The sequence below is a fragment of the Larus michahellis genome, chromosome 7 (genome assembly GCF_964199755.1).
Source record: "Larus michahellis chromosome 7, bLarMic1.1, whole genome shotgun sequence".
NCBI lineage: Eukaryota > Metazoa > Chordata > Aves > Charadriiformes > Laridae > Larus > Larus michahellis.
Window position 1 is genome coordinate 53,788,744 of NC_133902.1, and position 16,391 is coordinate 53,805,134.

Consider the following 16,391-nt stretch of genomic DNA (forward strand, 5'->3'; position numbering starts at 1 on the left):
CCCGGACACCCCGAGGGTTCGGCCGCCCTCCCCTGCCTTTCTGCCCACCAGGAGCTCCATGGCCAGCGCTGGGCTCTGCAAAATCCCTCTTCCCATGTGCCAGGTCCTAAACCAGCTGTGGGGTTGTGCCTGTATGGAGGAACCTTGTTTTTTCCCTGAGAAGCCCTGTTGGGTTTTAATTCAGCAAGGCATTGGTCCTGCAGATGTCAGGTATCCTGATTTTAAGAGGTGATGATCTTGGGAGGACCTATGTGTCAAGCCAGGTTAAGGTGAAAGCAAAGCTTTAAAATGCCGTTTATGAAACTCAGAATTGAAAAAACAGGTGGAAAGATGTATAGAAAGAATTACCAGAAAGGTGTGGGAAGCAGGTTTCATCTGCTTCTCCCAAGAACAAATCCCACACCACTCCAGCTGGCCGGCCGCAGGCAGGTCCCTCACGCATCTTGTGGGAACTGCCAGGAGCACAGTGCTGGTGCCTCCACCATCCTCTGGTCCTGTCTGCTGGGACGAGAGCCTCCCGACTCCCTGCCTGTGCCAGCTCTGAGATGGCTAGCATAATAATGAAGAAGTACAAAGTTGGAGTGTACGCTTAGTTCGCCAGAATTTATTATGGCCACAGTCTCGTAGGGAAGATAATCACCACTTGCTGGTGAACAACCAGCTTCACAACAGTTTGCCAGGGTGTGTGTTCCTTACATCAGTTGGTTTAGCCTTCCTAATGATCATTGGACTAAACCAAGTAGAAATTAGTTTTAGTCACTGCTGTTCTTTACAAATAATATCATCATCTCATGGTGGGAGAGCGTTGTCAGTCTGCCAAATGTCTTCTCTTTAAGAAGTTCTCATTTTGTGTTGATTACACAGATTGTCGTGAGACATTGGAGGATCAGAGTTCATTAGTTGCGGTGATTAAAACCTTTCTTAAATTTTTGGTTTAGGTTACATTGAAGAATCTTGCACGGTCCCTTGCCCGTTTGATTGCAAATTAAGCGATTGGTCCAGTTGGTCCCCTTGCAGCTCTTCTTGTGGACCGGGGGTGAAAGTCCGATCCAAGTGGCTTAAGGAGAAGCCTTACAATGGAGGTCGTCCCTGTCCAAAGCTGGATCTCAAGAATCAGGTGAGCGGTGTTAAATAGCCAACAGAAATCTCTCTTGTGCTTACTGTGTTTTTAATGCTCATCGAAAGGTACTGTGCTGGTGAAGAAGTTAAAAATAGGAGTTATCTCTGGGACCACACCTTGTGTCAGATTTTGTAGACAATCTTCGAACTTCTTGAGGATTGTGTGGGAGATGCTCATGTAACAGTAGAATTTGACCTGAAAGACTGCATTTCTTCTATAAAGAAATTTTTATCTCCCAGAGCACAGGAAGCCCTTGACAAATAATCCCACCTGGATAGTGTATAAGCATCAGAGAGCTCAGATGTCATGGATATTTTAAAAGTCTTTAATTCTCTCTGAGACTATGGTTGCTGCAAAAACATTTGTTAAATATATATTGCTATTTTTAGCAACATTTCCCTTCAACACAACACAAGTTCCCTTGAACATTAATCTCTGTATATTCAATATTGAAGTATCCCATCAGAGGAAAGTAATCTCTAAATTGCTACTCTTTAAAAAAGATCAGCATCTGTTTAAATGCTGTCTAATGCCGTATGCATTTCTGCAAGACTAATAGTGATTCCCTACATTTGCTGATTAATTCTCAATGCTAATTAACACTGATGAAGTACTATTAAGGTTTGCCTGTCCTTTATATCAGATTCAGCTATGAAAATTAATAGGACAGAGGCAGTCATGCTGAAGGGTTTCATAGGTAGGTTATGAATATATATATATGTTAAAAAATATGTTGCATAGTATGTGTAGAAGGTCTTTAATTGTATTCATGCAAAGATTTATTTGTGTAGTGGCTTGTGGGTGCTAGAGCTGATGGATCCAGTTGTTTTTCTGCGCAGGTGTTGCTGCAGCAGTCATGTCCCGGGATGCAGCATCACTTCTAACACCTGATTCTGACCTTGCCTCATTTTCTTCACAGTTTATTTTTTTTTTCCTGTAAGAAACTTGGTAAATACTTTTTTTTTTTTTTTTTTTTCCCCCGTTTTCCCTTATTACTATTTCAAATTCATAGGCGGTAGCCTAAGAGAAGCAGCAGGGACTATGAAAATGTAAAACTGCAATAAAGTGTATGTTGTCCATACCTCAGTGCTTTTCTTAATAGATCAGACAGATCACCAAAGAGGCGAAATGAAATCCCACAGTAAGTCGTATGGTAACAATAAGCTCCTTTGTAACGAAAAGATACTGGGGTTTGTTACCCATAGACACAGCAGCCTACTTCCATTAAAAGTAAACTTATTGCTATAAAGTGTTGCCTATTCCCACACACATTAGATTTGCTAATTTCAGAAGCCTTTCAGAAGATATTAAAGGCAAGAAATTGTTTAAACTTGGAAATTATGTCTTTGTAAGGTTTATTGGTGCACGGTGCTTGCAAAGTGCCACGGCTGATATTAATATAAATGTGGCCGGTGCTTTTTGCCTCTTTACCAGGAATACCTGTCTTGATCTAAAACCCATTGAATTCGTTAGAGGGCTTCCTATTGCGGGCTCAGTAGTGACACCTTGGAATTGCATTAAGGTCTGTGTCTTTAGGCTTGTGAGTTTTTGGATTTTTCGGGATTTTTTTTGTTTGGTTGGGGTTTTGGGTGGTTTTGTTTCTCTGCCCGTGGGTTTGTTGTTTTGTTGTTGTTTTTTTTAGGATAGAAACAGAAGCTATTTGTAGCTGTTTCAGCACACAAATGGATTACCTTTTCCCAATTTAGATTTATAGGGTTGGATCAGATCCTATATATGTTTCAGAGCTTTTAGGGTAAGAAGAAATTGTTGTGCTAATAAGGAAAATGTGTGTACGTGTATATATGTATATGTACACTTGGGTATGGGTTGACTGTTCAGTGGATGAGGAATTGGTTGGATGGTCACATCCAGAGGGTAGTGGTCAACGTCTGGATGGAGATCGGTGACAAGTGGTGTCTGTCAGAGGTCTGTATTGGGACCATTCCTGTTCAATATCTTCATCAATGACATAGTGGGATTGAGTGCATCCTCAGCAAGTTTGTGGACGACAGCAAGCTTAGCAGTGCTCTTGACACGGATGAGGGATGGGACGCCATCCAGAGGGACTCGGACAAGCTCAAGAAATGGGCCCATGCAAACCTCATGAGGTTCAACAAGGCCCTCTACTCCCCTCTCGTGAGACCCCACCTGGAGTACTGTGTCCAGCTCAGGGGACCCCCCACCATGAGAAGGACATGGACCTGTTGGAGGGAATCCAGAGGAGGGCCACAAAGATGGTCAGCACCTCTCCTATGAGGACAGGCTAAGAGAGTTGGGGTTGTTCAGCCTGGAGAAGAGAAGGCTCCAGGGAGACTTTATTGTGGCCTTTCAGTACTTAAAGGCAGCCTACGGGAAAGATGGGGATGGACTTTTTAGCAGGGCCTGTTGCAAAAGGATAAGGGGTAATGGTTTTAAACCAAAAAAGGGAAGATTTAGACTAGATAGAAGAAAGAAATGTTTTACAATGAGGGTGGTGAGCCGCTGGCCCAGGTTGCCCAGAGAGGTGGTAGATGCCCCATCCCTGGACACATTCGAGGTCAGGTTGGACGAGGCTCTGAGCAACCTGATCTAGTTGAAGATGTCCCTGCTCATTGCAGAGGAGGTTGGACTAGATGGCCTTCAAAGGTCCCTTCCAACCCAAACTGTTCTACGATTCTATGATATGCACACATATGTACATATTGTGTGCGTGATTCTATTCCTTGTCTCCCCAAACGCTTCTCAATCCTTTGCACAGTTCGGAAGGAGTTTTGCTCTGCACCCACTGGACTTTGACTTCCAGCACAGATGTAGACACATGGAGGTCCTTAGGCACACTGCAGCACGCACAAGTTGCCTACGCAGATGGTGAACTAAATTAGCTGATCGCGCTGCTGTTTAGCTAAGCTGGATGGATATCATTAATGCACTGCAAGGCAGATTGTCTTCTCTTTCCTCTGGTCTGGGCGGTGTTTAAATCCCAGAGCAAAGCTCTATAGATTCTTTATATATAAATATGTGACATCCTAATTATTTTTGTATACTCTGGGTTAAATACCTGCAGTAAAATACTTGCTTCTGTTTGATATCAGACATGAGAAAGCTTAATCACCTGGGGGATGAGATTTGCTCTATCTTTCACTGGCTACTGTGTTATATTGTGGTTTATGCAGTTGATAAAGACATTAGATAACTTAGAACCTCTAATAGACTCCTCCAGGTGTCAGTAGATTTCCCTTATTGTTTCCTTATTATTTCCTCTGGGTTTTTTTTTGTTTTGGTTTGGTTTGGTTTTTTTTTTAATTATGGCTTCTGAGCTTGGGTCTTGTTATTGCTTAACCAATAACTTTGGAGAACCTTCCATTTTCCAGTTCTTATAATTAAAGCCCTCAGTCAGTTTGTGTCCTTTTCTCATTAAGCCAAATAATCTTTTCACCCTCTTCTTGTGAAGGGTGTTTTCTAGGCTTCTTGGCAGACCCCGGTATGCCTTTTTTTTCAATGCCTTTCAGATATTTGACATAGATTTAACTACCGAGAGTGTTACTTGTAATACCATTCCAGCAATTCTATCTTACTGCTTCCCACCATGTCAAGGGCCCTGCCAATACAGATACTTTAACAAAGCTATTGCTTTGGAGAGAGGGGCAATTTGTGTGTTCAAAACAATTTGGTGAATATAAGTAATTATTTGAGTCACTTAAATTGTTTCCTATGTCCTCCTAGAATCGGTTCGATCAGCATAGTGCACCTTGCTTGTGTATTTAGGACAGAACTTTTTAGCAGAAGTTTGATTTTGTAGAGTGGTAATGACGCATCCTGTTTCTGCGTGATATTCCGTGGTTTTTAAGCGCTTAATTCCACAGAGGTTTTGGCTCTTCTGGAGTATCTCGAAGCCGCTGTTTCGGATGTCTTCCTCCTCCCCTGTCCATAGAGCCTCTCAGGCAGCCCACTCCTTTTGCAGTAGGTGCTAGAAGTGAACTCAGAGTTAGGAGAATTAATTCAGGTTTGATATATTTCTTCTTTTCATTATAGTCGACGGACTAGGTTGAGCCCTTCCAAATTTGCGTTCCAGGTTTTGTTATTTTCTAACAGAAGTGACAAACAGCTTGTTGACATAGTCACTTCCGCCTTAAGCTTCCTCTCCGTGTTGCCCTGCGAAATTAAAAGACGCATAACAATATCTGGGGGAGAAGACGACAGTATTTTAATGCGCATCCATGTAATATGTTGAATTACTTTCGTCTTGTACCTCTCAGTGTTTGAAAATTGTTGAAGAGTTGGCTAGCTACATTTTGCTCCATCTTTTAAAGAAAACGGGCATTGCGTGTAGAAGCTGTGCAGCTCTTATCTAAGGCTCTGATTGCTTCTGAGCAGCCGATTGGATTATGGGGTCAGCTGGCAGATGTTCTTGGCTGTGCGATGCATGTTTAAAGAGCTGTAGCATTTACGTTTTTCTATTTCCTGCTCTTATTTGAATGCACTTACACAGCATGCAGTTGCTAAGCTATTTAATATGTAGTTCTACATGATGAAAGGTTAAATATGAGTTATGGGGGGTTTATTGCTTGAATATTCTTTTATAGGTTTTTAGGATTACTACAAGAAAATGCATCTTATTTTAAAGACTCATGAATTCCAAGGATTATCTTTTTATTGATTGCTCTAATATATATTCTTGTCAAGATTTTCCCTCCTTCCCCTTCCTCCCCCTCTCCCTCTTACTCGGTCCTGCTAAAGGACAAATATCATAGCAAGTAGTTTATTCCCTTTATATATACTGCATATATTTAAGTAAACATTTTTAAAGGATTGAGAGCTTTTGTAAAGGCAGGCATAGCAGGAAAAAAACGTAATGTATTTGAAATTTAAAATTACTGCTTTCTTTAAAATGAGTATTTTGTTCTTAACAACATTTTCTGGTGTTCCGTCTAGAATATGAGAAATGCAAACACCTTGCACATTCCGATTGCAAGTACTTTTCCTGAAATTGCATACAGAAGTTTAAAGAAATGGAAAAGGAGGACAGTGGTACATTTACAGGTCAGGTTTCCCAGAAGCAGGCGTGAAGACGTATGAATTTCTGGTGACCTTTTCAGAGAAAATGACTGGCTTGGTCCTACTTGCGCTTCAGAGAAAACAAACTTTTTCAATCAGCAAAAAATGTCTTAAATTTCTTTTCAAAAGTGAAAAATCCTACGAAATTACAGGGTCTGAAAGCTCACCTTTAGAACACACAAGACTGGATGGGCTCGTGTGTGTGTTTTTCCCACAAAGAAAACCAACACAGTAGTATGCGGACTAAAGTTTGACTTGCTCACATTCGGTAGCCGTTTCTCTAGACAATTTTTAGCTCATGTTTGGCAAGCTAAGTTTCCGTGATCCAGAAATGCCCTTAGACTGTGTCAGAGGAACTCTGCCTAAGGAAGAGTAATGTAGCAGGACACTGTAATCAAACAAATCCATTTTTATTTAGGCAGGTAACTGCTCTCCAGGCAATAATTTTGTATACCATAAAGTTTTTGAATAAGCAGTGTATAACACCACTGTATTTCCCCTGTTTTCCTTCCCTCAGGTTATGTTCTTGTCCTTACTTGCTGACACAAAATATTTACAACTTCTTTCATTTATCTTTGCCCCCTATCCAACTGTGAATTATAAAAATAGTATTTATTCTCTTAATCTTGAGTGTGTCTGACTCGAAGAGTTTATTTTCGTGCGTTGTTTTGGTGCAATACTTGGTTGAACTCTTCCTTTGCATAAACCTATCTTTTACGCATGTGAAGATACAGATTTGTGCCTTGTATGAAGTGTTTCCAAAACTGTCAGGTTCCTGTGTTAGAGACAGGTTTGAACCCAGCGTCTTTCATTGCTATCGCTGAATTAGCTCACGTCTAATCCCTGGCTGGTGAGTTGCATGTATAACCCTTACCTTTCAGTATCAGAAATTAGTCTTCAAGAATTCATTAATAACGTATTAGCTATAAATAGCTCCTGCTTAAATCACTTCTTTTATAATATAGATTTCTAATTGTTAGAAAAGCTGCTGAACTTTTTCGGGGCACTCGTTAGATCTCTTCCTCTGGCAGATTTCGGCTGCCAGGAGTTTATTTCTGAGCCCAGTCCTGTGCTGCTGCACCAGTAGCATCGGCGGCTCTGGGAGATCCCTTTCTGTGGCATGCAGGGACACGGCTCACCTCTATTTTCCTCTGGCTCTGTCCGTCAACGCTCATTTGCTTTGTGCACAACTTAAGTTCTGGAAACAAAAATCCTGTCCTTAATCTCGGTTTTACCTTCAGAAGTTCTGATTTCCTCCCACTCAGCCTTGAAGGAAGGAATTACAGCGTAGAAAACATTTGTCCTCTGATTCTAGTGAGTTTTTACAGTAACATAAAAATGACAAGTTTTTTTGCCTGCTACACTAATGTGGGAGAATTTTCAGTGTCAAAAAAATAGCGAGACCCTCCTGGTTTCCGGACGCTTTTCTTGCTGTGATTGAGAGTTTTGGTACTAAACAGTAATTTAGTTCATTAAATAAGCAAAAGTAGGGAGCCAAATCCGTGTAGCCTGAGAGCTCCTCTTCCCAAAGCAACTGTCTGGAGAGTCCACCATGCCAGCGGGAACGGCTTCACTTCCAAAGGAGAATACAGTTGGTTCCCATGTTGTCCTTCAGGATCACAACCCTGTAGTGTGTACCGTAATTCCCAGCATATAGTAATTTTCTGTTCAGCCTCTAGAGATATCCACACTTGACTTTCATTTCTCCTGCAGGTTCTCTGTTGAATAAAGAGTCTCATAAATATATTTTCACAGTTGCCGCTCACAAAAAGCTTTACCCTAGTGAAAATTGAGCAGTTTAACAACTTCCTAGAAGTATTTTGCACTTTCCTTTTTTTTCTCTATGTAATTCCTTTAAATTCCTTTTTTCTATATAACTCCTTTAAACTTCTCTGTAATAATAATGCTTATTAATATACGATGTAGCGCTGTTTTCTGTAATTGTGAAAATACATTTGCACTTTGTGAAATTAAATCTCGTACAACGCCAGTCTACTTCCTAGAATTATTCTGGGTCCACAAAATTTGGCAGCCTTCTTCTAATTGATTAAACTACATTTTTCTGCCTACTACAGCCCCAAGTTTTTCCTGAAATATGTATCAAAGGGCTTTTTGCTGTAAAACAGAGCGATACGCTTGCATCTCTGGAACTGAAAATTTACCCATAGTTACTTCTGATTCAAATACAGAGTTCCTATGTTTGCTGTTGGAGAAAATATTTATTGTTTAATGTGATAGCGTAATGCAAAATACAGTGAAAGACAGGAGTTATACCAAAAGGGGTTCGTCCTGTTTATTTCTCTGCAGAGGAAATGGTATTAAATGGAAAATCAGCTGTAGATGGTTGGATAGCCCGGTGGAGAAAGTATTAGCATTTCACCTAAGGAACTGAAGTTAAATTGGTTGGGGCAATATTTTTTAAGGAAAGAAGTTTGGTTTGTGCTGAATCTCTCGTGGACGATATGTCATGTAGGAGGACCAGCGTACACTGTGTGTCATAAATCAGCGTGACAGCGTCTAACACTGAGACTGAACTTACTCTTGCTTGTCTTTGTCTTAGGAACAGGAGAACACAAAGGATTGATGCCTTGGTTATTCCTTGGCAGCAGATTTAATCTTGGGGTTTTTTCTCCCCTCCCTCCTTCCTTTAGAAAGTTTTCTATTTATTTTCCGCAAAGTTTTGCGGTGTAATTTGTTCTTGGTTTTAGGCTCACAATCGTTAAGGAAGGGGAAATACTGCATAGCAGTTAAAATAAGGACCTAGCTTCTGTTCCAATTGGAACAAGCCCAAGATTATTCAGAATTGAAAATGTTGGTACGTCGTCACCTTTTCGTATGGCAGAAGATGTGAAAAACAGCTATTTGGCATCGTGCGTTTTAGCACATGTGTCTTCAGAAACAGTGAATTACGGAGGAGTGTCCCTTCTCTTGCTTTTGGAAGTTAAATGAAGGGTTTAACACATTTTCCTTCTTTTTACTGTCTTTTATAATTTTTTTTCTGTACAAAATTAGTTTAATCTTGTTGATTACAAATCAATGTTTGCTCTAATAGAAGACATGGATATGGAAATTTCTTTTGAAATAAATTCTAAGTAATGAAATTAATTACAATAGTTTGTAGAACCTGCCACATAATGAGTTTGAAATCTCTTGAAATGTGAACGCAACCAGATATTGGGAAGATCTTGGATGGGAGTGCATTGAGCAGCGGGCGGCCCGGCTCTGTCAGTCTAGGGAGCTCGTGTGTGCGGTCTGAGTCACGGTGCAGAGCATCCAACCTGAACGAAGGTTGGGTTGGGTTGGTAAATTAGGTACTGGCATTGGCCCGATTTAGCATCTGCTTACTACCGTCAGAAACCAACACGAAGCTATTCTAGGAAACAGCTTTAAGAAAGGACGTCACAGCAGTTTGCCTCCAGCTCTGATGTTGGGAAAATTGCAGTAAAGTAGTTTGCTTTCTGGGGGAGAGTATCTCATATATCCTTTGGTCAACCAAATATCTGTGTTTCTCATCCGGACCTCTATACTGAGGTCTTCTGTGTTGGCTCTGCTAGGTATGCAGCTCTAGCCACATTAAGATTAATTAAGATTAAGATTTTGGTCACTTTTAAAATTTTTCCAGTGGATGACAGTGTCTTTTAGAAGGACTGAATTTTCTCATAAATATATAGCAGATTCTGTGTGTCCTCAGTTTAAAGTTGACCACATTCAGGCGGTTGGCTTTATTTTAAGAGGAATAGAACTTGTTAAAGATGGTCTGACTCACCTGCGTGCTGTGAACATATCCTGAGCGTTCAGAGCAGAAAATTCCTACTCTCTGACTTTCCTTTATGAATGAGAGGGAATAGTTGGATGTGAAGTTGCTGTTCAGTCAGAGAGGATGGACGTGAAGATGTGTGCTTTGTTACTTCGTCTGTCAGAGCTACCACGAAGCCTGGGAACGCTCAGGCACCTCTTGCGTTATGGTCCTTAAAATGATCCTTGTCTTGCCTTTCTTAAGTATTTAATATTGCTGTGTTGTTCCATCTACAGCAGTTATCATTGATTAATACTTAACAAGGGTTAATATTTTTTCCAGTGCAGACGTTTCTTGTGGTCGTTTCGCAGAAATTATACCCATCTCGATTGTTCGGTTTGCTTTGTTTTGTGCCCTGTAGCTGATTGATAGGTTCAGGAATGGATTTTATTTTATTTTTATGTTGTTTAATTGGTTTCCTCCTCCAAGACAGCAGAATGAAACGGCAAATGACCTTCTGTATTCCTCTTGATCTCTCCTCACGTGACTGGAAGGATTGTGCTGGACTTGCCATCAGCTAAATGTGTGCATTTGAACTGCAAGTTGAATACATGAATTTTGCATCTTTCTTAGGTGACAGCGTCAGGATCATCAGCATTACCAGATTGCTAGCTGGAATATAAACCACTGTGAGATTTTGGATTTCAAGGCCCAATTACAGCTTTCTGAGCGGTTGTCAAATCCAACCCCCAGTGTCAGGGAGGTCTGTTTTTCGCAAGGGCTGTTTTCCAAAAGTTGAAATTCATTCTAGTCATGTGCAGGTGGGTTTGGGGAAAGAAAGGAGAAATTAAAGCTCTCCCACTGTACAGCTGACTGGGGCTCTCCCTCCCTCCCCAAATCCCTGTTTTAGCAGGGGCATTAAGAAAAGAGTTGCAAATATGAGTTTGCACAAATTTAGCTAATCCTTCCTCATTACTAATAGATCATGACACGTCTTTGTGTTATAAAGAAGTGTGTTGCAGGCTATAGCCACCAGTAGAAAAACTAAAGATGAGTGGATTTTTAAGTATGAATGAAACACCAAAGGGTAGATTCTTCTTCTCCAATAAGATGTATATTCCGTTCTGTCTGATTTTATTTACCGCTTCTCACTTGAGGAGTGCATAAATCAGCAGTCCTGTGTAGTCTGTTGTGATTTATTGCTTAATTAAAAGTTATGAGGGCTTTTAATCCGTCTATAATTTATATTATTTTTGAGTCAGCTTTTGCCCATATTATAACTTAACCAGGAAACTTGCATCATTCTACAAAGGGAGCATTTTGTGAGCCCTCGTATTCACTGGCAGATGTGGCACACAACGGTGCCTCAGGTGTTCCAGATCGACTTCGGAGTTCAAACTTAGAACCTAAGATAATTAAATATTAGTGCACTTAATAAAATTTACCCAGCATTGATTATAGTTTGATGGCAAATATAGTCTCTGTGTTTGTAAGATTGGTTTTAAAAGGGGTGAGACTCGTTTGTGGTTTCACGGTAGACAGATGTTAGCGAAACTTTAGTACTTTAAAAAGGTGTCTTAAAATGGTTATTTACATTTTAATGGAGAATTAATTTAGTTCTAGCTTTGAACCACATGGTGTTGTCAAAACAATACAGCAGTCAGTTTGTTTTCTTTCAGTTTGGTCATTGGGTGATTATTTTTTGTAGTTGGTAGGCTGCTGTTGTGTTTTTTCCTTAATTAAGGTTTATAACCAGCATGCATTATAAAAAGACCCAGATTTTTCTCTGTATGAGTTACTATTGAAGAATAAATACAGTATGCAAATTTCACTTGTTGTACTGATGGCAGAGATGGCTAGCGTGAGAATTTCTGCAAAATTTGAAAAATTCTAACTGCACAGTTTTGAGTTGCACGGTTCAGAGCACTTGTCTGGTTTGAACTTTGATAGCTTTATCTCCTTCTTTCTCAAATATTATCTTTATTATGTGAAAACATGTGCTACTTCTACTAGCAAAGCGTTGAAATTTCTGAGGAGGTTTTCGTGTCCGATCCTGACATTAGAGATTTCGGGTAGAAAAGATTTGTTGCGAGGTTGGATTTCATTGATGGCAAGGGGGGTTTTACCATGGCTTTCAGCAGGAATAAGAATTCCGTATAGCTGAGAGTCAGCTGCCCTCTGTTGGTTAGTTCAGCTTTGCTGTGATTTCATTTGTGTCTTTTGTGACTTCTGGTGGGATGGATGGGAAGAGCCTTCCCTGAGTCCCACCTGCCGGTCGTGTGTTTGCAATCGGTGGGGTCCTTCCAGTAATTCGCCTCTGCTCCATGCGTGGTGTCGCTTCAGCGAAACGCTGATCTTAACCTTACTTTTAAGTTTTGGATTTCCTAAATAACTTCATATGTAGTTGCAGTGCTGTCAGTCAACAGTCTGAATTGTTTCTGAAACAAGAATTTGTTCCCGGATTTTAAAAACTTTTTTTTAAAATTAAATTTTAGAATCATTAAGAGAAGAAAAATAAAATTCCTTTTCAAGTGGTGAAAATGGTAATGTTTTTCTATAAAATCATGCATAAAAATGCCTCATGCCTTCTTTTGGATAAAAACTGCAGATGTCTTCTGAATAGTCAGAAAGATTTTATCTGGGCTGTTCTGCAGGAGTTTGAGAAATGGATAATTATTATTAGTTAGTATGAACTTTGGCAATTAGAAATGCTAAACCAAAGAATTATCTGTCAGCTCTGCTGGTCGGTCTACCTTCAACAAATTATTCCAACATCTGTTAAGTTTAGGTGTCCTTTATGCTCTTACAAGTTAGTTTCAATTTACGACTTTTCATTTTAAATTATGACTTTACTAAATAAAGATGATATTTTTTTCCTTTTTCTTTTGAGTAAGCGACACATTATGTGATTCATGAACTTTCTAATTAACTATGAGGCATAAAGATATTTTCAAGCTTGTTCTGAAGAGTGAGTAAAAAGTAGCGGTGAAAAACAGTAAAGTTTAGCAGTCTCTTCTAAGCAAGACTTGGGAAAGTAATGAAGATCTAGCCATGTGCTTCTTTGATAATGTCTTATTATGTATGTATTTAACTGGTGAAAATAATGTATGTTTTTTAATGCTGTTATACAGTGTTCTATTTAGTACACTGAGCTGAGGTTTTCTGTTCAGTCCTCAGCGTACAAGAAGACGCGTGCTCCTTGGTCCACGCTTTCAGGTGATGCGGCTGTGGTGGCCGGGCTTTCCAGAGCCACCACACCTGGTTTGGGTTTGGATGGGAATGGTTGATGGTCACTAAGTCTGACACATGGCCCTTTACAAGTGTGCAAATTTTCAAAATTTCTTAAAAGAAATCCAATCTGTTGCTGTAATTTAAATGCAGTGTACTCTCAAGTGGCCATCTGGAACATACAATTGTGTATGTAAATCATTCTTCTGACAGCTAAGTGGTACGATTTTTGCAGCTATTAATCCAGTTATTAAGGAATTACTCCTTTGTAACGAGGGATCTGGACCTGAATCAAAACGGTGCATGCCAAATTTGTATCCATCTTCTACATGTTCTCCTCTTTGAGAAATTAAATCCTAGCTTTAAATGTAAATTTAAAATCCAAGTTCTGATGTAAATCTATACCCTTTGAGACTGAGGGATAATTAATTATTGTTAAGGTAATGCATATTTTTGGCAATACTACAGTACAGCAATCCGGTGCTTTAAATTCTGTTTTGGTTCAGCATGTAGTTCGGTTGGAGTTTGATTTACAGATATAATGGTGTTGCTTTTCAATAAGGCTCAGATCTTTTTAATTCTTGCTATGGGACGGGGGCTTTTGCGCCTCTGGGCAGTCGCAGAGAGATGGGGCTCCCACCAGGCTGCCGCTTAGGAGCCTCGCGTTTCTAAATGCACGGGCATTGATGTTTTTCTTTCGTGTTGTTTTTCCCCAGCTAGTGGCTGGTGGTAAAGTTGGGTAGTAAATAAACAGATTTGTATTTGTTGGAACACAAACATCAGCAAGTACTTTAGCAACCAGAGTAGCAATAGATATTAATTAGAAAATCCATTGGAGAAATCAATTATACTTTGAGTTTGTCTTGTCGAGAGAATGGAAGTCCTCGGTCCGTGTAAACCAGATATTACACGAGTGATCAGCATGTGGGCAGACAAAATAGGCTTTGTGGATAGTCTCACAGGTGAGTAAAATAATAAGAAAAGATTAATTTTCTGTTCTGCTTGTTCCCAGAGCAACCATTGACAAAACAACTGGGTTTTTTTTGAGAATGAGGTACGGAAGATTGTATCTTACAGTGCACAGTACGTACACAACTCATCAGTCCTGAGAAAGAAAAGTGATGATTAAACTCGATTGGATTAAACATTTGCATATAAAAGAGGTTTTTCTTAATATTCATTTCAGGTCAGTGTTTGATAAATGACTCGCAGATTTTCATCAGCATTCTCATGTCTTCATTTTTGCATAATAAGTATCTGCTCAGGAGGTGTATGCAAACAGCAGCATTTTCAGCCTAGTTACTTATCACATAGAAAATTCTGCACATTGTATTTGGGTCATATCTGCATGAGAACCTCAGAAATTAATCCCAGCTAGAGGAAGAATAAATATTTTTTAACTTCATTGCCTTGTTTTCACCCCATCGTAATAATGTAGTACACCACGGTCCCTGAGAGCTTGGCAAGGGAAGGCAACACGGAGGATTTCTTAAGTCCTTCAGGTACCACTAAAATGTTTACTTGTTTTGGAGTAAAATGTTAATTTTTTACAGGTTTCTTTTAGTCTGTATGCTATGGCTTTTTAAAAAAAATAGTATTAACAATCCTTTCTAACAGCTCCCACTGCCTGTTAGACTGTGCAGCGTCCTTGCAATGCTGATTCTATACACCTGATTTTGATACACCGGAATGAAAATTCATTTGTAATCAAATCAAAAGAACAATCAGTGCCTGACAAGTATTGGGTTTTGTGATGGCACTATGTTTACGACCGAGGATGGGACTCTCCTTTCAGTTCCTAATGCCATTACATGAGCGGCTTCATCTTCATGTCCGGCTGCGCGGAACAGCATCGGACAGTGATTCTTCTTGCAGCATCCCATATCAAACGCCTGCGCTTCAAACTCAATTGTGAGAAGTTTGGCTGCGGATCCTGGCTCTGCATAGCTTATTTCTTCTTTTCCCCCTGTAATTCACAGTAAATCATCTGTTCCCGAGCCGGTGGTGGGTACTTTGTGAGCGCCGGGAGGTGTGCTCCAGCTGCTCCGCGCCGCCCGGCCGGGTGGAGTTGATGGCAGCTCTTCCCTTCCGGAGTGCGCCCATCAATCCGGGGCATATTGTGGGACAGCAGATGCAAACACCAGTTTTATGGCCTGTCTTCCAGCTAGTGTTTTTCTAACTACTGTGTTATTCTAACCAAATGTTATCCCTATAGTCTCTGCCCTAACTCTCATCATTTAATTAAATACAGGCAAATTCCAATTAACTTTTAAGACTCACAGAATTGGCTCGCTTTTTTTAGAAAGCAGTATTAATTCACACAATATTTCCCTTTTCTCTGACTATTCGGTGAAGGTGAGACCTTTGATCCAAGTCATATGTGAAGCCCTACAAAGAGGCCTCCCTATAGAATACTCAGTCATTTTATATACCAGAAGTTCGCGTATTTTTGTTGGATTGTGATCTAATTTGCAGGCTGGGTAACAGATGAAGTTTGACTCTAAAAATGAAAAGATAATTTTTTTGGCTTGAACCAATGTTTATCAATGGAGTTAATAATGAAAAGAACAATCAGTCTCCACATGCTTCCCTGAAATATGTCCAATAGCATTTGCAACACTACTGGAGCATCTTTTAAATGGCCAAATAAGGAACATTAGTTTCTTAAAAAAGGTTTTGTGTGTTGCAAATGGGAAAAATACAAAAGTTTGGAGCATGTCTAAAAGTCACATGAATGTAAAATGCTCTCTGAATTGTGTTGCAAGCATCTGAGGGAAAGGAGTACGCTTTCCCGGAATGAATTACAGCAGAACCAGATGAGGCCAGAATAACCTGAGATAACATAATTCTGTTTAAAGTTAAAGCATTGTCAGAGGTCTGTGCTTTGTTTCCTTAGTGTAAATTGTAGCTTCAAGTACAGTACTGTCCCTCCATTAAGTTTTGAGGAGAAAGAACAATTTATTTTTAGTTCATTTTAATAACGTTGTATAACTTGCAGTGTCTAAATGGTTAGACTTTGCTTAGGGAAGACCTCCGCTTTTCAGTTCTACCACGTAAGACTTGATGTGTATAAGGGTAGCTAAATCGTGAAAAGTAACCTAATTGGGTAGGAGGTAAATTCTGTTAAATAAAAGGCTTTTTCCTGTTTCCATTAAATTAAATTGATTAAAACTCCTAATGGCTCGTATGGAAACCAAAATGGGCCACTTCTGTGGTGCTTCCGCCTGGCTTCCCGCGCCAGCTTTGCCTGGTTCCTAAACTGAAGCTGTTGGC

The 16,391-nt window shown here is 39.9% G+C and overlaps 1 protein-coding gene across 6 annotated transcripts in view; it reads left to right on the forward strand.

Annotated features, from left to right (window-relative positions):
* THSD7B (thrombospondin type 1 domain containing 7B) overlaps nucleotides 1-16,391 on the forward strand; it is a 330,826-nt gene that overhangs the window by 244,376 nt on the left and 70,059 nt on the right. For all 6 annotated transcript variants that reach the window (XR_012588260.1, XM_074594199.1, XM_074594198.1 and 3 more), the window contains one exon: nucleotides 939-1,117. Coding sequence is in view for 5 of the 6 variants with exons in the window: in XM_074594199.1 (XP_074450300.1) it covers nucleotides 939-1,117 (179 nt within the window). In the remaining variant the exon portion in view is untranslated. The remainder of the gene's footprint in view (nucleotides 1-938; nucleotides 1,118-16,391) is intronic.